This window comes from Anabrus simplex, chromosome 1, assembly GCF_040414725.1.
Source record: "Anabrus simplex isolate iqAnaSimp1 chromosome 1, ASM4041472v1, whole genome shotgun sequence".
NCBI classification, from domain to species: domain Eukaryota; kingdom Metazoa; phylum Arthropoda; class Insecta; order Orthoptera; family Tettigoniidae; genus Anabrus; species Anabrus simplex.
This window is the reverse complement of record NC_090265.1, coordinates 1,634,953,044-1,634,975,212: the sequence shown is the minus strand read 5'-3', so window position 1 is coordinate 1,634,975,212 and position 22,169 is coordinate 1,634,953,044. Positions and strand designations below refer to the sequence as shown.

Genomic DNA, 22,169 nt, shown 5'->3' with positions numbered 1-22,169 from the left:
TGGTTTTCCATTGTTCTCCATTTTCCTGCACTAAGACAAATGGCGGGACAGTTCCTAGTATAGGTCATGACTCCCAAACCCCTCTCCTCCTCTCCATACATCACCTTCACTACTCCAAATCTCCCTGGCCTAAGAGAGGGTGTTACTCTTTTGTTAGTAGTTACTTGGTTTTATTTGCAGTAGGCTTAAACCTACTTAAAATAAAGACATTGAGAAAATCAGGAAATTTTCACAAACTTTTGAACTGTTTCACAAGTTTTCATGTACCTAGTCAAGTTGTCTCACAAATAATAAAACAAATATAGATCTCACATAGATAAAACAAACACCACCTCATTGTACATGCTATTATATTGCAGTCCTGCATTATACTAATTTTACTGGAAGCACTGAGCTCTGATTTCAACACAAAATGGTGTATATGCATGTCGCTCCCTACTGTACTATAGAACCTTCTAAGCTATTTGGGTAGACACTTTGGACTTTCCTCTTTCCAAGTAATACTTTTGATGATTTTTGTAGTTTTGAAATTATTGAAAGATGTCTAGTGTTCACCTTTTTTAGGCTTACAGGTTTATTCAATCTGCCTCAGAACTGAAACAAACTAAACATATTCTACGTTTTTTTTTAACTTTAATTCTTCAGAGAATTTGAAAATAACAAAAGAAAATGTAAATTCAAGGAAATATTCACAATAATCATAAAGACTTTCAATGTGGACTTGTATTTTATTACGTATGCTCATGGGAATTAAAACTGAGATCTTAAAAATGAATTTTCTCAGTGAAATGAATTTTAAACAAGGCAGATCCACATTTCCACCTAGTTAAAGTGAACAGCTGAGATGTAATTTGTGAATATTCCTTATTTGACTAGCTAATTAAACTAGTTTCTTAGAAACACTTAGCTTTATGATCTTCATAAATAATTTTCAAAGGTCTTGTAACGATAAAATAAAATCACAGTACTAACAAACATAATTACCAGTAAACAATTCAGTATCTCATGAAGTAATAAAGGACATTATATCATATTAGTATCCACCCCTCAACCACTAATACTACTATACACTATTTACATGTATTAAATTTTACACAGTTAATAAAGAATGAATATACAAAGAGGCAATACTATATCACTCATTCGCTAACACACAAACACCAGATGTGTTAAATGGTACCAAAAGTCTTAAGTAACTTAATACCATCATTATTACAAAATAAAATGTACAACATAAATAATATGCACAGAGTTTGGAATGTAGTCACAGACACTATTCACACTGATGAGAAGAGTTCATTCTCTTTAGTTATCTTTCTTCATACGATTGCTGGTCATACGATAGATGATTGAATCACGACCAGGATCCATGCTGGCAATTCCAACTGAAACAATAAAGCATATTATACGAAAACTGTTTTCATAACACAGTGTATGCAAAGGAAAGATCACAAGTGAGTCTCAAACAGAGCTAAGTCTTTTCCATTCTGAATATATATCTACTATGGTATCTTGCTAGTTAAACAAAAAGGACTATATTTATGAGGGGGAATCAAATATAAATGGGATTTTATTTTTTATTTAAATTCATTTATAGAAAAACACAAGGCAATTACAATTTATTTTTCCACATAGTTTCCTGCTTTGGAAATGCATTTGTCTCAGCGTATGGGCAGCTTTTTAATGTCCTCATCGTAAAAAGAACAGGGTCGTGTCACTGGCCAGTTACGCACAAAGTTTTCCACATTCTTGACATCTTCAAATTGTTGCCTCCTAGAGCTTCTTTAAGCGGTCTGAACAAATGGAAATCGCACTGTGATAAGTCTGGGCTGTAAGGAGCATGATCAAGTGTATTCCAGTGCATTTCTTGTAGCTTGGCGACAGACCTGCAATATAGGGCCGCGCATTTTTGCACTGTGATGATTGACAACTCCCGTAACTGATTCCGACTAGTTCTGTGATTTCTGATACTGTCGCCCGTTGATCGTCGTCAATGATGTCTTTAACCGCACAAAGGTTTTTGACTGTAAAGCTGGTCCGAGCACAGCGATCGTGTTGCTGATTTTCCACACGTTCTCGCCCTTCCTTGAACATTTTGTGCCAGCCAAACACACGCGTCCTTGACAATGTTTGATCACCGAACTGTGCAGTCAATCTCTGCCAAATTTCCGCCGCTGTTACTCCTTCACAAGCAAGAAGTTTTATAATTATGCGTTGCACAGTGGAGGAGTGCACCTGTTGCTCCGACATCGTGAGCGTTACTGACAAAACGGCAGGAAATATCTAACAACACACTCTCCCCATTCCTAAAAATCCTGCCTAAACATAGCAGAAGCGTGGGGCCAGTCCTACCAACAGTTGATGTTCAGGAACAAAAATCCTGTTTACATCTGATCGACCTTTGTATCCATATAAGAAATGTACTATAACAAAAATCTTCAAATGGGAATAGGGAAATGAAGTTATTACTATCTGCAGATGATACTGTGGTCTGCGGAACAAACAGCAAAGTAGTACAAAAACAACTTGATGCACTGAACAAGAAAATTGAAAAGTATGGTATTAAAATCAGCACAGAGAAAGCAAGGCCATGGTTGATATCAAGAAGAGAAAGGCAAGGGATACATATTGTGAAAATTGGTGGTCTAAGGCTTGAAAATGTTGACAGTTTCAAATACCTAGCGAGTGAATTAATGCACAATACAAGGCTGGGCATGGAGAATGGCAAGAGGGTGCAACAGGGCAATGCATTCTACCAGAGTAAAAAAATCTTGTCTGGAATAAGGAAGTACCAAGGAAGTGTAAAGAGATAATGTACAAAATGTATTATGCAACCCATATTGACCTCTGCAGCTGAGACCTGGACAATGACAAGCAGGGAGGAGAGTAGAATTCGAGCCAGCCAAATGCAATACCTAAGAAGTATGATAGAAAAGACAAGGAAAGTCAGACTGAAAAATGAAGAAGTGAGAAGTCTGAATGGAAAACCTAAATGAGAGAACTGATAGGAGCAAACTAAGACGGTTTGGATATGTAAAGAGGATGGAGGAGGGCAAAATACCAAAACAGATGATGGAGATGAGAGAGAGAGAGAGAGAGAGAGAGAGAGAGAGAGATCTAGAAAAAGGTGGATCGATTTGATAAAGAATGCAAGAAGAAGAAACATGACTGGGACAAAATGACGGAAGAGGAATGGTCGAAGGTGAGAGGAAGGTGAAGAAGTGCCATAAATGCCCTGACCCCTGGATGAGGAGGAGGATGAGTAGCATACAGTTAATACATTCACTCCCACAGGTGCCTCAAGGCGGATAACATTTCGCTAGTGTAATCTCCCATATACGCCTTAAAGCGGATAAGAACTCACAAAAAATTTCTAGTTTAGAACTGTGTTCTAGATCGTAGTTCCTTCAGTCTTTCATAGATGGCAGTTAGATTAATGTTCTGACCTTCATTAACATGTGTTGAAACAGTAATTTACCGGGCGAGTCGGCCGCACAGAGTCGCACAGCTGTGAGCTTGAATCCGGGAGATTGTGGGTTTGAACCCCACTGTCAGCAGCCCTGAAGGTGGTTATCCCTGATTTCCCATTTTCACGCCAGGCGAATGTTGGGGCTGTACCTTAATTAAGGCCATGGCCGCTTCCTTCCAAATCCTAGACCTTTCCTATCCCATCGTCGCCATAAGAGTTAGGGTGGAGGAATTATTCAATGAAAGAATAAGAACATTATTAACACTGAAGTGTCTCTGAGGGAAGCAGCATTATGTGTTATCGATTCACAAAAATGTTTTCACAAGTTTGCATTTCCTTCTCTAGGCTTATGAACTCCAAAAATTTAAACTTCACATTTTTTATATTAAATTAACAGATAAGACTGCATGATCAATTTAAACACTAAAATTCAGTTTAGTAAAGCAAAACTTTTGGACATGAATGACAACTCCACCACTACTTCTCATACATTTCTACCCACAGCACATAAAAGAATTCAATTTTTTATTTTATTTTATGAAATTTTGTAGTTTTATCAGCTACTGATGTTCCACTAACAATGAAATTAATGTTGTCCAAATGAGATTTTCAAATTTAGCTATGAAAGAGAACCTTCCAATTAATTATATTCCAAGCAAAGTGAACCTAGTGAAATGTATTCGGAAACTGTCCTTATTTTTAATTAAGAAGTATGGTACTTTATTATGTTAGCTTCATTTCTGCAAAAAAAATCAATTTTGTGAAAAGATACTATACAGGCTTGCATTTTGAGACTGTTAAACATTCCATGTTTATAGCCTGTTCATAACAGCTTAACATCAGATACAAATGTCATAAAATCAAACACGTGCTTTGGGTACCCACTGCAGTGTTCTCCCCAGAAATGTTAATCAGACGGGTGGGAGGAATGAGTACCTGGGCGGGGAATACTTATGTAAAAATTGATGATATAAGATCATCATCATCATCATCACCATCATCATCATTTTACAGTTCCAGTTTCCTGGGTACTGTTGACAAGCCTCTTCCATTCTGTCTTATTGAGATAAGTTCTGTTGTTAATGACGTCCTCCAGTGTCCTTCCCCGATCTGCAATGTTGATCTTTACGATGTCCATCCAGTGGGTTCTTGGTCTTCCCACTGTCTGTTTCCTTGCCACATGTCTCTCCAAGTTAACATATGCTGTCCTTGTTGGCTCCATCCTCATTACATGCCCAAACTACCTCAGTCTAGACATGCTGACCCGATCTAACAATGTCGTCTCAATCCCAGCTGCCTTCCTAACCACATCGTTCCTTAACTTGTCCAGTTTGGTTTTTTGAATTGTGGACCTAAGGAACTTCATCTCAGATGCCTGCAACCTTGATAAGTCTTTCTTAGTGGGGGTGCAGGTTTCAATATGATAGGTTAAGATAGGTTAAGATTGGTATGAAGTACTGATTGAACATCACCAGCTTTGATTTTGTTAGTAGTTTGGGATCACAGAAGAGTGTTCATACTTGCTGGTAAAAGTGAGAGTTCTTCTGCACTCTATTTGCCACCTCCTTTGTGGCTAGTGTATCTCGAGATATTACACTGCCGAGAAAGGTAAAACTTTCCACACTTTCTAGTGGATGGTTTCCTAGCATGATATTCACTGGTTGTCCTTCTGTTTATTGATATTTAAAAAAAAAAAATGAATATGATAAAATTTCAATTTATTTCCCTCACGGCAATAATAATAATAATAATAATAATAATAATAATAATAATAATAATAATAATAATAATAATAATAATAATAATAATAATAATTGTATGGCCTCGCATGTGCAGCATTTTAATTTGACCCCATCTGGCTCATCAATTTTGACGTTCCGTTTTACTCTAGGCCTACTAGACGGCAGAGTAAACCGAATCTCTCTTGGGTGCGTATGGCTGAGTTTTAATGAATTTTGTTAGGTAAACACCAAATGTGTCACAAGAGATCTTTCACATGCCGACATACGATAGGGAATGTCGAATGGAATTTGCTCCGCTCTTAAAAAAATCTGACCACCTCTGCAGAGTTTGCACCCACTATCTTGGGATCCAAAGGCCAACACTATCACTGATCCATAGAGGGATTTAACAATGATATCAGACAGATAACATTAACTGAAAAATGAACTATTTTAGTGTTATTATGACAAACAAGACATATCAGAGCATTTTGAACTTCTAGTATTCAACTGCTCTTTCAAAATAATGTAGCATTTGGGCTTACCACTTGGTTGCCATGGAGTGCCATACTGGTTTGTTACGTCATGCTGAATCGAGTGCTCGGATGCAATTCCAAACACTGCTCACACAATACACTATGTGATAGTCAAGCTAAACATTTAAACTCCGATGTAACAGATGCAATTATGCTGATAACAATGAAGATTCATCATTTAAATAAACAGTTTTACAGTATGTATGTTTTAATTTGGAACACCCAATGACTAAGTATTTAATAATATTATGTAACTAGTGCATATCTAGGTTATGTTAGCTAGGTGGTCTGTAAAAAACAGCAAGGCGGTGTGCCCTATAAAAAGGTCCTGGGGAGAACACTGCACTGCATATATCAGAAATAATAAATACAGTTGAACCTGCTTTATACATAACTCTGTTCTGCGTAATTAATATTCGAACGTAATTTCCTTGAGGTCCCGGCAGAATGTAATTTAAAAGCGTGTTAAATAAACCTTATTTATACGTAATTTGCTGTTATAGTATTAAATGTCAGTGAAATATAACTGTGTTTTGCATAATTGTAATGAGCATGTGCTTTTTTTAAAAGAAACTACTGTATTTATGAAGTTTTCTCGACGTAGGCGGAAGTAAAGCGGTCGGGTTTCGGTGCTGAAACAGAAGACAAAGAGTTTCGCCGAGTGACATTGTTGACCCGTACTTACTGGCGGCTTAACAAAGGCCAAGCGAATGAGTCCCCTTTGCTCTTTATCTCGCTCCTCCTCTACCTTTGTCGTTTTTTACCTTCACAATGCCGCCAAACATTAAGATACATTACAAGCAAAGTGGGCAGTTTCGGTGCGGAAACAAAAGAAACTACAGTATCTTAAGTGATTATCAGCCTCCAAACATCTACAACTGTGATGAGACTGGCCTATTCTTCAATGTCCTTCCCAATAAAACATTAGCTGAAAAAGGTGACTCATGCCATGGAGGGAAGAAAAGTAAAATTTGTGTAACTGTACTTCTCGCCACCAATGTAGATGGATCTGACAAACTTCCTCCACTTGTGATAGGAAAATTGAAGAATCCGACGTGTTTTAGGGGTGCAAAAACAAAACCTACGGAATATAAATCCAACAGAAATTCTTGGATGACTATGCTTCTGATGAAACAGTGGTTGAAAAAACTGGACATTAAAATGAAAAAGAAACGGAAGAAGATCCTTCTTCTTATGGATCGATGTGCAGCACACACATCTCAAATCGTTCTGTAGAATGTCCAAGTGGAATTTTTCCCTCCTAACTGTACCACTATTCTACAACCGCTTGATCTGGTTATCATTGCAAATTTCAAAGTGCATTATAGAAAAATGTTGGTTTAACATTTAATAACACTGCGTGATGCAGGAAATGAACCTCTCTCCATTAATTTGCTACAAGCCATGGACTTTATTTCAGCTGCTTCGAAGCAGGTGTCATCCTCCACAGTCAGCAACTGTATTCGCAAAGCTGGTGTCTTACTAGAAGAGGCTGACTCTAATGATGATTATGGGGACGAAGTTTTGTCTGGTAATGAGCTAACGCTACCGGAAGGTGTAGAATTCAAAACTTTTGTGCATTTTGATGATAATCTGGCTGTATGTGGAGAACTACCAGATGAAGAGATTATTATTGCTGATGTATGCCAACAACGCGGTGGTAATGGACCAGCTACAAGCAATAGTGACGGTGATGGAGATAACGACCTGAATCTTGAAACACCTTAACTGTGTGAAGTGTTAAGTGCAATCGATGTGTGTAGGCGTTACATCAGTGTGAAAAGTTGTAGTGAAAATGCTTTGCATTCATTACTAAGTTTGCAAAAGGTGGTTTATACTCTTAATGCAAGAAAAGTGAAATAAGCCAAGCTATCTGATTTCTTTAAGGCTGAACCAAGTTCAAAATAATATTTTCTGTCTTAATGTATTTATTATTTACAAGTATTTACACATGTAGGTCTATTCCATTGATTTTTCAGTAAATATGTGATGTAATGAATACGTCTGATTTCTAAGTAATTCTGAGTTACATGTAGTTTTTTCTCTTCCCCTTGATATATGTATAAGTCAGGTTCAACTGTACCAATACGTCCAAACATACTGGAAATTTGAGAATCTTACTTGAAACAGCCAGAATGGAGAAAGTGAAGGCAACCATAAACCACAGCAAGATATTGAAGATCACAGGATAATCTGGACCATAATCCTTAGACAGGTTCAAATCTTCAGGCTGAAACACATAATAATATATCATCATCATTTGCTGTTTTTCCCACACCTTGTTGGAGTAAATGGAGCAAACTGAGTCACACATGTGGACTTGGCCCTGCTTTAAAGCTAGGTACCCTTCCTGATTCCAACCCTATGTGGGCATATGCTCTGAGGCAGAAGAATTAACCCCGACCTGGCCAGGAATCAAATCTGAGACCCTTTGAACCAAAAGCCATGACAGTGACCATTCCACCAACAAGCCAGATTTTTGAAAGAATACACAAAATACTTCAATATCTAATGACTAGTAATACTCACTTTCAATGAAGGAGCATCATCATCAGATGCCATCAGACTACGAGCTTGACGTGTGTGACTGACATCAGTGGTGACAACTGACAGAAGAACCTACAAGAAATCAATAAAGAGTATGTAAAGACCATAATTAAATATTATATACAGAGCATGTAATAATATTCTATGCACATTTGAATTCAGGTGCTCCAAAATACAAACTTTCTTCCATTCAACATCTACCATACTTACTCCATTGTAACCCGACCTCTTTTTTTTTCCCCCTTGGTTCAAACAAATGTCAATGTATCATTAACATGGCCTGTAGACACCTTTTATCAACACAATAGGAAAAAGTTGAGAAAAATAATGCCAGAACCTGATGTAAGTTTTTGACATCATGTACACAGACTTTTCCTGAAAAATGTTAGCTATATAACAGGTTAACTATCACAAGAGTTACAAACAATGCAAATCTAGAAGGCTGTGGCAGAACCAAGAGGTTTTTGAGCACACTCCGATGCGATTTTGTTTGGAAACAGCTGTAAAACATGGCATGTGAAATCAGTATAAACAGGTTGGCTCAACTTTGGAATTACAAACCCTCATTAAGAATAGGAAACCGTCTTGTACAGATCTCTACTGTCCTCTTCACACCAGTCAGGATCCCTTTGAAATTTGCCCCTGCTTCAAACACTGCTCAGATATGGGAATCATTAAATATTATACTGTTATTTACACAACCTGGCCGGAACTACCCCGTGAGATTTGGCAGATTTTGTCATAAGATACGCCAAACATCGCAACGCTTTCAAATATAATAGTTTTTCAGCTATGAGTGAACATCATAAAGCATCCAGCCAAAAATACACTTCAATAGATAAAGATCTTAAGATCTTGCATTATGAGCAAAAAGGCACCTTGCTCAATGTTCTCGAGAGCATCCACATCGATTTAGATCAGTTTATGAACCCCTCTCACAATTTAAATGAAGTCAACGAGGAAAAAGAACATTCTACTTGAAACATTCATTCTATATATTTGTCAGAACTTCCATAACACAAACAAATCCCATCTCCATCTCTCCAACTCACCACCACTCCCCCCTCCAATCCTTCCATCCTCGCAAACACAGCTGAACCAACAATAGACTTGATCACACGAATGAGACTGTTACTTTGAGAAGGCCAGGCCATTCGAGAGGACAACCACCTGCTAAACACCGTAAGTTTAAGCTTTCTAGACACCTATTCCACACTTTTTACTTATCAGCCCACGTTTCTCACACAACCTCATATTTTTCCATTACAGATTGGAACTTCATTGACGGTTTCTACTAGGTCACTTACAGTTTACCATGCATCTGTCATCTATCTAACACAGCTTCTCAATTTTATGTCGCGGCCCTTCCGACCCTTTATAATAAGGCAATACCAACCAGCCAACATTATGAAACGATAATCAAGAAAGGGACCGCTAAATTGAGAAGATATTGAGAATGCTGCTATTTCTAAAGCTCTAAATTTCATCGGTGTTTTTCCTTGTCACAGGCTTTTCGCCTGCACGTTATATCAGGCTTGGTTTCTCAAAAAATTTTCGCTCCCGCTCCCCTCCTAAACAATTTGATGTGATGGGTTTCTACAGAATGATTTTCTGCCTGAAATTTCGATAGTGATTTCAACCTGTTTTGTTATTGTTACAAAACCAACATTTTGTAAACTATGAGGTCCGCAACCTCACCATGTGTACCTATGGTTCATTTCCATCTGTATCATTTGTTTTTCATTTCTTTGTTTCTTAGGTTAACACAGTTTTTAGTTTCAATTATTATTTTTGTATTTACACCTATTTCACTGAATTTTGTCGCAGTGAGTTGTTTTTTGCTCCACATATTGATGTAAATATTGTATATTTGTGCTAAGTTTGTTTCCATCTAGGCTCTCTTTTGTTTGTTTTTTCATTTGTTCCTTCATTATGTTTTTTGGCATTTTTTTAACTTGTATTATGAAAAATTATTTCAACTCCCCTCCCCCACTCATTTTTCACTGAAGATGGCTCGAACGAGCCAAAACATGTTTGAATTTGTTTACTCCGTCTAATGATGAAATATATGATGTATTGAATTAGGAGGATACTCTCATATTTTCTCCTTTGTAAAGTGAAAACCGTCAATACGGAATAATTTTAATATCTTGTAAGTGGATTTTTGCGAGTGTACTACCGACTGCAACTGAAACACCAGCATAACTGCATATTTCATAGCAGTCATGGGTAATCTGTTGACGTTCTTGTACTGAAGGAAATACTACTGAACCTCCTCATGGATGCTATAGTTGCAGAAACTCTGCTAATTCTACTAACTGAAGCTTTTGAAATTCTAGCATTGTCTTGAAACATTACATGAAAAATCCATCATGTGTTTTAAAAGTGTTTGATTTCAAATGTGCCTGACAGCACAGAAGACTATGCTTTGTACAAAGACAGTGACAAAGAAATGTGATGATGAATCTGAATCATCTGATGGCAATGACTGACTAAACAATTAAATGGCAGAAAATGTATTCCTTATGCTTTGTCTGCTTCATTAAATTTCTTTTTTAATTTTAGTTTTTTATTTCACAGGAGTCGGCTTACAATCGGTGATGGCTTATAATCAAATAGATACAGCAGTTTATGCTCACTATCAATAATAAACAGCAATTCAGGAAAGTGCCATATCTCAAGACAAATTGCCACAATTTTACTATAAAGACCTTTAATGTGCTACTAAAAATGTCAGTTGCAATCCAACCAGCAAGGTGAAAGGAACTGAAGTGCTGAGCATGTTCTGAGAGTACAAGTGCATATAGTAAGAATGGGAGTGTTAATTGAGCAATACTGATGTGCTATAAGATGGTGGTATAGGACGAAAGTGAACTACAACAGGCCAACAGTCTCTATCATATAACACAGGTGGTACTAAAGTCAGTGTTGGTGATGGTGCTATTAGTGAGCGGTGGTACTGAATTAATAATCATTTAATGTTATTTGCTTTATGTGCCAGTAACTACTTTTACAGTTTTCAGAGACACTGAGGTGCCGGAATTTAGTCCCACAGGAGTTCTTTTACGTGCCAATAAATCTACAGACACGAGGCTGACGTATCTGAGCACCTTCAAATACCACTGGACTGAGCCAGGATCGAACCTGCCAAGTTGGGGCCAGAAGGCCAGCGCTTCAACCATCTGAGACACTCAGCCCAGCAGTACTGAATTAAACCCAGGCTCTGGACTGTCCTGGGAAGACACTGAGAAGCTCAAAGAGATCATAATTTTATTTATAACAAATTTCAAATTTAATTTGGAAAATAAACACACACAAGTATCATGCAAATCTTACCTACTTCCCCTAATCATTTTCATTAGAGGTATCTGACAGTGCCTTTGAAAGTTCAGGGAATTCCTATTTGCAAGCTCAAATTCGTATTGCATCTCGTGTTATGGCCATTCTGACCTTGCGTTTTTTGCACATATACGTCATAATTTCATGTTTGATTTCTTTAAAGCATCCTTGTTGCAGACCACTGAATGCCTTTCTTGTACAGTACACATTTTTAGACTACCTTTTTGTCTTTACACCAATGCCGAACATTGCTTTAGTTATGCTATATTTTCTTGCGGCTACACAATAATTCTTTATTTCCACATGTTTTTTAATAATTAATTTAAAATTAGCATCATAATATCGAAGAGAACTTATTGAAAATTTTCCAGCAATACTTGTTTCATGTATCTCTACAATACGACGATCCATCACGAAAATATTGCTGATGTCTATAAAACTCTTATTAAGCGTCAGGTACAACCGTCTGCCATTACATGCACGTCTCGCTTGCCATCTTTCGCCAGCTTCAGTGGCCAGCGAAGTAGTGTGGCTGTGGTCTAATAAAGATGCGTACGTTGGAAGTCAACGAGTTGTGTGTGCCATGATATGGCCATTCCACCCTTGCGTTATTTTCGCACATACTTCACAATTTCATCTTCAAATTCTGCATAGAGCCCTTGTTGCGGGCCACTGAATGCCTTTTTTTGTACAGTATGCATTTTTTAAGGTATCATTGGCTTCACGCTAACGCTGAGCATTGGCTTTAGTATGCTATATTTTCCTGCAGCTGCACAATTATTCTTCATTTCCACATGTTTAAAAACCATTAACTTAAAATTGGCATCATAATATCAACGAGAATCCATTGAAAATTTGCCGGGAATACCTGTTCCACATCTTCACAATACAATGATCCATTGCAAAAATATTTCTGCTGTCTATAAAGCGCTTACATTACTAAGCGTCAGGTATAGTAGACACATTGACTATCACTGAGTAACTGTGCCCTTTCTAAGAATTCTAAGGGTTGTATCCTTGCTATTCCTGTGCAGCTGGGGCTCGGAAGTACATTATGGTTGACCTTGAAATTAGCTTAAGAGCGTACGACTAATGTTTTAAAGCCATTCTGCGAATTTGAGAAATATTTTTGTACAGGCTAGTAGAATGTCATTCTATCTTCACTATTTTCCGACAACCAGTGATGTTACACAGAGGCACTATGCAGGTCGAGTTTTGCGAGTGTATATGGTGTGTGTGTGTGTGTGTGTGTGTGTGTGTGTGTGTGTGTGTGTGTGTGTGTGAAGGGAAGCAGCATGGTTGCCGTGATAGCTGCCAGCGATGGTGTTCATTACAGTTACGTCACGAATGCAAGATGACCCTTGATTTTACATATGAAATTCTGAGGAAAAAAATGTTGTCTTGAATTTGGAAAAATATTGTATTAAAGTATCAGAAAAAGGAATTCAATGACGAAGACTTGCTTAAGAACAGAACTGAGTGACATCAAGGAGCTTGTTTCAAAATAAGTCGGAATTAAATGAAATTAAGAATAAACTTCTGGATTTAGAAGTAGGGCAATGAAGCCTGAATTTAAGAAACTGACAGAGAGAAAAAATAGGAGAAAATAATTTATGGACTGGAGGATTCGGATAAGGAGAAGAATACATGATGAAGTGCTGGTAATGATGCTATTACTTATCAACTTGTAAACTTTAATATCTAGTATATAGCCTTAAAAATATTTATTCGTGCCAGCCTCGTGGTAGTCCCTTTCGATACTTCCAGGCAGGGGCTGTTGACTCAGACGACCTGGAAGCTCCCGGCCGGCTTGTGGGGTGGGGCCGACTTTTCCGCGTATTGTTCTCGTCGACCGGCTTACCTGTGAGTTTCTTGGAGATTCAACGGGAATGTTCTGCCTCAGTGACATCGTGAAATTTCTAGCTCAAATCATCAAGGGTTATGAATTTCATGTTGTTGGTCCGTACTGAACTGAGATTACATATAATTTATATGTAGCTCAAATCACGCAAGCTATAAAGAGGGAGGCTAGCTGCAAACAGTCAGTGTTGGACTCCATGTGAGACTCAGCGTGTTGGGGTTCAGTAGCTGGGCTGAGGGGAACAGAGGTGTTAGCTGTCACCAGTGTCCCACCGAGGTCTGAACGAGGAACTGTTGTTGTGGTATCGGAGAGACCAGTGAGGACGTGAACTGGAGACGACAGAACAGAAGACTACTGTGTGTTCGTGTAATTCTGCGGACTGAGGATCGCCGTGAGCCAGCGAGGATAAATGGACCTGTGTTAATGTTCGTTGTTGCGAGCATCGTCCTGCTGTTGATTACTGTTGAGTTGTTTAGTTGTTCGCTGCATGTGACTGTGTGAAGTACTGGACTATCTGTTAAGTCGAACCAACTAACAGTCGTGTGTGTTGCATAGCCAGTGGCACTGTGTTCAATTCCAGCAGTCTACACACAGCTGCTATATGAGTTGACTGGACTTGGTAAAGTGAAAGTAAGGATTATAGCTGTCCCCAGGTAATTCCAACTGGCCAGGACTCCCTGGTGTCTGTACAGAAGAGAGATATTTTAATAGACAGCAATTAGTAAGGGTGACCATTCATAGCTGGTTAGAATTGTGTGTGTTTATATATGTATGTGAGCATTTATTAGCTTGTGAAAATTTTAATTTATAATTCCATCTTTACAATACTGTAATCGTTTTTATTAACCCCTTAACTGGGGAATAGTTTCATAACGTCAACCAGCCAGTGGGTAATTATTCAGCGCAACGTGCACCTTCGGAATGGGTACAGTAGCGTGCAGCAGATGTAAATACTCAACAGAAAAATAAAATATATTTTACTTGATTTATTTAAATTATTAGTGATATAGTACAAATTCAATAGCATTATATTATTACCATTTTTCTTGTAAACCCGTAAATATATACATATATACACAGTGTGTTCATTCAAAAGTGAATATAAAAAGTGTTCCTTTCGTTATTATGATGACATTTTTCAAGTTTTCAGATATGCAACAATAGGTTATACATACTTTCTGGTTCATAGGTCATTCAGAAATTGCACACAGTGTGGTAAATACAGAAGCACGGGCAAGCACAAAGTGCGACGTCACATTCATCACAGCAGTAGACAGTTTTCTATCGCCTCTGGTTTGACAGGCACACAACACAACGTTTTCTAGAGTGATTCCTACTTCCGGTCAGCGGGTTCTCAGATATGAAGTGACATGCAGTTAGTCATTGAACTGGATCTCCAGAAGTTCTACCTGGACGGTTTGGTTTCACTGTCGAATCACAATACTTCTCTGTCAGTTTTGATACCAGACTGAGATGAAAACTCAGTTGAGAATCAGTCTCACCTTTCTTTTGGAAGAGAACAAATGAAATGAAAACAGCAATGTCCAATAAGTGCCGGAACATTTTCATATAGTACTTCTTTAGTCTCCTCCGTGCCAGAGAGCAACTGGCGACGTACTGGTCAGACAAATCGACTACTTCCATTCCTTTGTTGTACTCTATACTCAGTGTAGGCTTGAACTTATTATTTCCTCACTGTCAGTGTCAGTATCTTGTAATAAATGTTCCACTACTTCATCGTCACCGATATAATTCAACGTCTTCCCTAACCTAGTTTCACGTCACACGAACAGTTTACCACCATACACAGACCAATTTACAAAAAGTTATCAGAACATGGACAATGGAGTTTGCAGAACAACCGCATCGTAACAACAACAACAACAACTACTACTACTACTACTTGCAAATTTAGTAATTTCAATATACATATACACAAATAAATTCTTTACGAAGAATTTGGCGCAGACCGCATGAGGCAACGAGACAGCTGTTGGACTGCCGCCTAGGCGTGAACTACCTGACTGGCGTGAGACCGGATAAAAATGAATAGGACAGCAATAATAACACCTAATATGAAAGGAATTAGTTTTAAATTACGATAGTAGATGGCAGAAGTGATTAAAAATAGCCAGACGCCTACAGGCGGCTAACCCAACGTAAGAACACATTTAGAATTACAAGAACGCCTAACGGCGTCAAACCCAATACTCGTGCAACAGCTGCTGATGCCTTTAGGCATCAAACCCAGTTAAGGGATTAATAAGACTAGATTAAATTATATTGGTGATAAATGTTTCGTCCTCTTATGGCACATATTCAGTCACACATAAAATCATTGGAAACATGGTAATGACACATTAAAATTAGTGAATAAAAAGTCTATGAATCTTGTGACGCGGCGTATTAGCGTCTTGTCAATCTTGAATCTTAAAATAGCACAACATGAACATGATGTAAACCATGAAGTCCAGTTATAGCTCAGGTTAAAATGTCCTTACATGCGTGGAATTGCACAAATATAATACAACATGAGTGGCTATGTGAATTAAACCATATAATTATGCTGACATTCTGAACATATTGTACATGTTCTTGAATGTGTACATAAAATAGTGCAATATTAATGCCACGTTAAAATAGCTTCTTGTGATGTTGAAAAAAGGTGAACTTATGTTGAACGTCACAAGTTGAATTTGGTTGTGTTGCTGACAATATGGGCCTAAAAAAAAAAATCAATGAACTAATGAAAAATTCAATGTGAATTGAAACTGTGTGCCCATCTGGTCGCTCAACACCTTACCCGCCCTGTGCTGTCCACCTCGCATCAAGTACTGAAGCTGAGTGCAGTCCTCGAAGGCCGTTGAGGACTGACTTGGAGGGGAGGTTGTGGGGAGTTTGATGTAAGGGGAGAGGTGCGAGGTAATGCATTACTTACATGCCTTCGTGTAAAGAATTTAATGCTTATCTCCTTGAAAAGTACATTAATTTCTTCCGATATTTCTTTCAGATTATAAATCTGGTTCAATTTTTGATCAATAGTTATAAAAATCTTTTCAAAAATATTCAATAGATTCCCTTTCTTACTTAATTGGAGAATTTGAAGGTTTTGTTTTAAGTCTGTGAATGTATGATTGGTATCAACCATATGAAAACCCACTGCCGAGAATTTGACGTATTGGAATAATAACAATAAGTTAATTTATTAATTTGACCACCTAATCAATACAATAAGTCTTGTCTTTGTTGATTTACATTGATATGTTAACTAAAATGGTACATGTTTCGCCTTGTATTTAGGCATCATCAGCCATTGCCTTAACCTTAAAATAAAATCAGACACCTGATTTACATATAAATAAAATAAAACTCATTTTTAAAAAGCCTTGGAGAGACTTGAACTAAAATTAACATATGGTAAAAGCCTTGTACAATGTTGGTTTTAAAGATATTGCAATGAGTGAGGAGTTTACAATTGGTGAAAGTATTTGCAATATTGACATTAGAAGGCTACTATTATAATTAAAATGAACAAAGCAACAGTCTGTTATAAACAAGTGATAAGATTGCTATAAAATTATGTTGGCCGACCAGCGGTTACAATTAGACAATGATGAAAATGACAATCAAAATCGTATTTATTCAAAAAATAATGTTGAATAAAATAATGTTGAAGGATGGTCAAGTGACCTGTAATTATTTGTTTATATGAGATAAAAGTTGAAAGTCAATGGCATATGGTGAAGTTGTGGCTCACTTTGATGAAAAAATACGAAGTTGTAGTTGAAGGTTGATGAACGATGTTTAAATTGGACCTCTATGGACCATCTCAATTTGATGCAAAGCTAAAATGTTGTTAAGAATATGGGTTTATTGACATTTTAGTCAAAAAGGCAGTGTGACAGTTGAATCTGTAAAAGGAAACCAGAAGCGTGGTGTTAATTGTGTGAAAAAATCATAATACAATGTTTATAGTGCTATTAAAACAATGTGCGTGTTCTGACAGCTCTCAGCGTGGTAGTAGGAGGTGGCAGTTACTATGGCAACCGGTACACGCCTCCCGTTTCAGCCAATCCCAGCTCGGCATGCACTCTCCCTTTTCCTACCCCCGCTGTCAGAAAGCTTTGTGAGGCGGTCGGTCCGAGTTCCACGTTGCCAATATAGTATACCCTAACACATGTGGCTAGGCTAACAATGTCTACTTTGAGAGATATCATTATCTGTATAGTGTGTTTTTTAAATCAACTAAATATTATAGTGCTATTGTGTTCGTGTTAATAAGTGTATCGTTATCGAGGCTGGCATTCTAGTGTAGTGTAAATTATAGTATTGTGTAGTATAGTGTAATTTTAACACCGTCTCATTTACTGAATTCAAAATGTTGCAACCCGTTCATAGTGCCGCTAAACACCGAGGGCGACCTAGAATTCATTCACCTAGAAAAAAGGCAAGCATAATGGAGAGGCATGGCTTCGTTATACGTGGTCAAGTTCGCGATATGGTATGTGCCTTACGGGAATATTTTGAGGCTGAAGGGAAAAATGGAGGCCCACTGATAGACGTTAACAAAGTTGTAGAAAGAACAGCAGCAGCCTTAAAATTTCTCAAGCTACAGTAATTAGAATAGGGAAAGAAAAAGAAAAGAAAGAAAAGGAGCCTTGGGAAGAAGGTGAAGGGGAAAGAGAGGGAGTGGATGTAATTGGACCATCACATGACAGGTTATCAACACCGGGCAAAACCCAACTCATTAAAGCCTATGAGGAAGGCGAATGAGGAGTTTGTCTTACGATATTTGAGCTGATAAAATTACTGCTGAGCCATCTTGGAATAATAGCAACGATATTTAACGTTTTTCTAACTCTTTCATGATCGCCGTTAATGGATATTATTTTCCGCAGAGCCTAGCGCAGAACGAGAGCTGTTGACTGTGATGTAGTAACTCATGCCGTATCATGTGGCAACACAGCGCTCCCACTCCTTTGTTCGGCGCCACGTGCTGCGAACTGTCAGAACACGCACATTGTTTTAATAGCACTATAAGTGGAAATAGTGTACACTTACCATTTGACGATGGTGAGGGTAACTTGTTACGTTACGAGCTTATAGTTATTGACGACTTCTTACAACGAGTGTTATAGCTGTAGGTTTATGTTGGAGGGGGATCTGTTTGCGAAGGCATGACTATGGGCTTGTTTGTAGTACTTGGAGAGGAGCTACTATTGGTGGGAGAGAAAGAGGAGGAAAGTGCATTGCTGCGTGTATTGTAACGGTGAGATGCCGTTGGAGGGAGCAATATTAGAGTGGGTGTGGCTATGGGTCTATTGGTTGCATATGAATTATAGGTACTGGTGGTGAGGGGAAGGGAGGGGAGTGTATTAGTTGTACAGAAGGTGGGAGTGCTTATTAATTTGAGGTTGAAAATTTTTAAGAATATATTGGTGAGGGAAATTAATTCTTGTAATAGAAATAAAATCTGTTCGTACAAGGGGCTTTTTTTAAATCAAGAATGTTGTTTAAGTTCTTATCTTTGTTAAAATGTTGGTCGAGGAAAATGAATAAATTTTCGTATTCTGTCATAAGTTTACTTTTTTTGACTCTTGTGAGGATATGGAGGTCTTGTTCTATTGTAGTGAATTTATGTCCAGTGTCCCTCATGTGGTTGGCCATTGCGGAAAATTTATTGTGTCTTTGTGCATTATAATGCTCGGCGTATCTGGTGGAGAAGCTGCGGCCAGTTTGGCCAACATAAGAAAAATTACATGTAGAGCATTTTAATCTGTATATCCCTGATCCAGAGTAACTATTGTCTGTGATGTTAATAGAGTTATGATTAAAGAATAAATTACGATTAGTGTTTTTTGTTGTATAGGCTATATTTACATCGTGCTTCATTAATGAATTGGTTATTGAATAAATACTATGGTTAGTGAACGTGAATTTAGCGTATTTTGGTTTGACGGGTTTCAATGGAGTTAAATTTGTAGCTAGTTTTAATCTGGTTTTGTTGATGATTTTATCAATTATATCTGTATTAAATCCGTTGAATTTGGCTATTTCTTTAATGAATTGTAATTCTTTCTTTAAATTACTAGAGGACATAGGGTATTTTTTCATCAAAGTGAACCACAACTTCACCATATGCCATCGACTTTCAACTTTTATCTCGTATAAACAAATAATTACAGGTCACTTGACCATCCATACAACATTATTTTATTCAACATTATTTTTTTAATAAATACGATTTTGATCGTCATTTTCGTCATTGTCTAATTGTAACCGCTGGTCAGCCAACATAATTTTATAGCAATCTTATCACTTGTTTATAACAGACTGTTGCTTTGTTCATTTTAATTATAATAGTAGCCTTCTAATGTCAATATTGCAAATACTTTCACCAATTGTAAACTCCTCACTCATTGCAATATCTTTAAAACCATATTGTACAAGTTTTTTACCATATGTTAATTTTAGTTCAAGTCTCTCCAAGGCTTTTTAAAAATGAGTTTTATTTTATTTATATGTAAATCAGGTGCCTGATTTTATTTCAAGGTTAAGGCAATGGCTGATGATGCCTATATACAAGGTGAAACATGTACCATTTTAGTTAACATGTCAATGTAAATCAACAAAGACAAGACTTACTGTATTGATTAGGTGGTCAAATTAATAAACTTATTCTTATTATTCCAATCAAATATCATCAATACGGATAAAAAATGACATTTATCACATGTAATAATTTGACGTATTTCAACGCATTAACATGTTCCTTATACACTATGCTAAACCGAGTGTTAAGTAACGCTTTTTTTTTAAGAAATTTAATTTAGTTCCTGATCCATAGAATGTTGGATTTCTCTTGTGTCTTTCTATGCCAGTACGACAAAACATTCTTGTTTTGAACAAATTTCAAAAAAATAGGGATGAGTCCCTCTTTGAGACAGTTTTTTTGCAATTTTGGTCTTAAATTTTAAATATTTGTTAGCTCTGCCTGCCTGGTTGGCATCAACACTGCACGTGATAAATTTCATATTTGAGCCCATATTGTCAAAAAATATCAACTTTTTGGAGGCAGCCCTACCCAGGGAGTCCCAGAGCACAGTGACCTGGTGTGTAACATCTGGTATGGGTCCCAGCTCAGCGTTACGAGTGAAGACCTCAACAGCATCTACAGCGGAGAAGGTGGACTTCAGTACAGTGAAGATGGTGGGAGGGTCAAACCTGTGTAGCGTCTGAACTCAAGAGTAACGGCTACAAAAGGAGTCTGTCTCCATGTTAGGGGTGGCTTAATTTTGAACCTGGCAATAGGTATAAAATGCCTTTGTGTGTGGCGAGCCCATTGTAATAATAGCCTATATGAATAAAGCCTCAGAAACCTCAGAAAAGGTTAGGGCGTCCCATGCTACAAGCGACACGCAGCTCTTCGGGTGCTGGGGGAACTGTGAGAAGTGGGCAACCAGCACCAAAGTACATAAAGATTGCAACAGTAAGTGTCCTGACACTGATGGGAAAGACTGAAGAACTGGTTGACTTCATGAAAGAAAAAGATATAACCATACTTGGACTGTGTGAGACCGAGAAGAGGGGTACGGGAGGGATTCCTCTGAAAGAAGGATCACAGGCTGTATTACCTGAGGCAAAAAATGGAGTTGCCATCTTACTTAGAAAAGAAATCTGAGAATATGTGGAATATACAAAATGTGTCAGCGATAGGATGATGATGATGATGATGATGATGATGATGATGATGATGATGATGATGAGACTCCAGTTTGAAAATGGCATGAAAGATCTATTTCAGCTGTATGCCCCACAAACGGTTTGCATAGATGAACATCTAGAGGACTTTTTAGAGGAAGTGGAGAGACAGAAGATAAGGAAGTGCTACTGATGGGAGATCTAAATGCACAAGTTGGAATGGAAAAACAAGGGCAGATCAATGTTGTAGGGCTCTTTGGATATGGAAAGGTAAATCCAGAAGGCAAGTTGTTGGTAGATTTTTGCATGAGGAACCAAATGATTGTTGCAAACACCCAGTTTAGGAAGAACAACAGTCAGAAGATTACAAGGTATGGTTGGGGAGACAGACGAACAAAGACCATGATTGATTATATAATCATAGAAAAAGAACACCGGAAGAACCTTTTAGATGTTATAGCCATGCCTGAAGAAGCCTTTGGTGGAGATCATAGAGTTGTGATAGGAAAATTGAAAGTGGGAAAGATTGAAAAAACCCCATTAAGAAGAGAGAAAAGAATTCAAGTATGGAACCTGAAGGAGAAAAGCATACAAGAAGAATTTCAAAGAGAAATAATACCCTTAGTACCCAGGACGAAGATGGAGAATGTTGAAGATGAATGAAAAAGATTTATGGAAGCACTGGTTGGATGTGCAGAAAAGGTATGTGGTAGAACGACAGGAAATGTGAAAGACAAAGAGACACACTGGTGAAATGATAGGGTAAAGATTAAAGTGAAGGAGAAGAAAATGGCATGGAAAGCATGGAAAACATCTAAGACTGAAGAAAGAAGAAAATATGTGGAGGCCAAGAAAGTAGTGGAGGAAGAAAAGAGAAAAAGCTGGGCCTCATTAACACAGAAATTGAGAGATGATATGCAGGGCAGCAAGTAATTACTGTATGGTATTTTAAGAAACAAAAAGAGAGATCAAGTAAACACCAGATTCGTGAAGGA

General features: G+C 37.6%; 1 protein-coding gene across 1 annotated transcript in view; it reads right to left on the bottom strand.

The window, feature by feature from the left end:
• Nucleotides 1-613: 613 nt before the first annotated feature.
• Nucleotides 614-22,169, bottom strand: part of ATP6AP2 (ATPase H(+)-transporting accessory protein 2) — an 89,414-nt gene continuing 67,858 nt past the window's right edge. The window contains exons 6-8 of the mRNA XM_067138329.2: nt 8,256-8,345; nt 7,848-7,956; nt 614-1,385 (exon numbers count right to left, since the gene is read on the bottom strand). Coding sequence (XP_066994430.1) covers nt 1,306-1,385; nt 7,848-7,956; nt 8,256-8,345 — 279 coding nt within the window. The 3' untranslated portion in view covers nt 614-1,305. The remainder of the gene's footprint in view (nt 1,386-7,847; nt 7,957-8,255; nt 8,346-22,169) is intronic.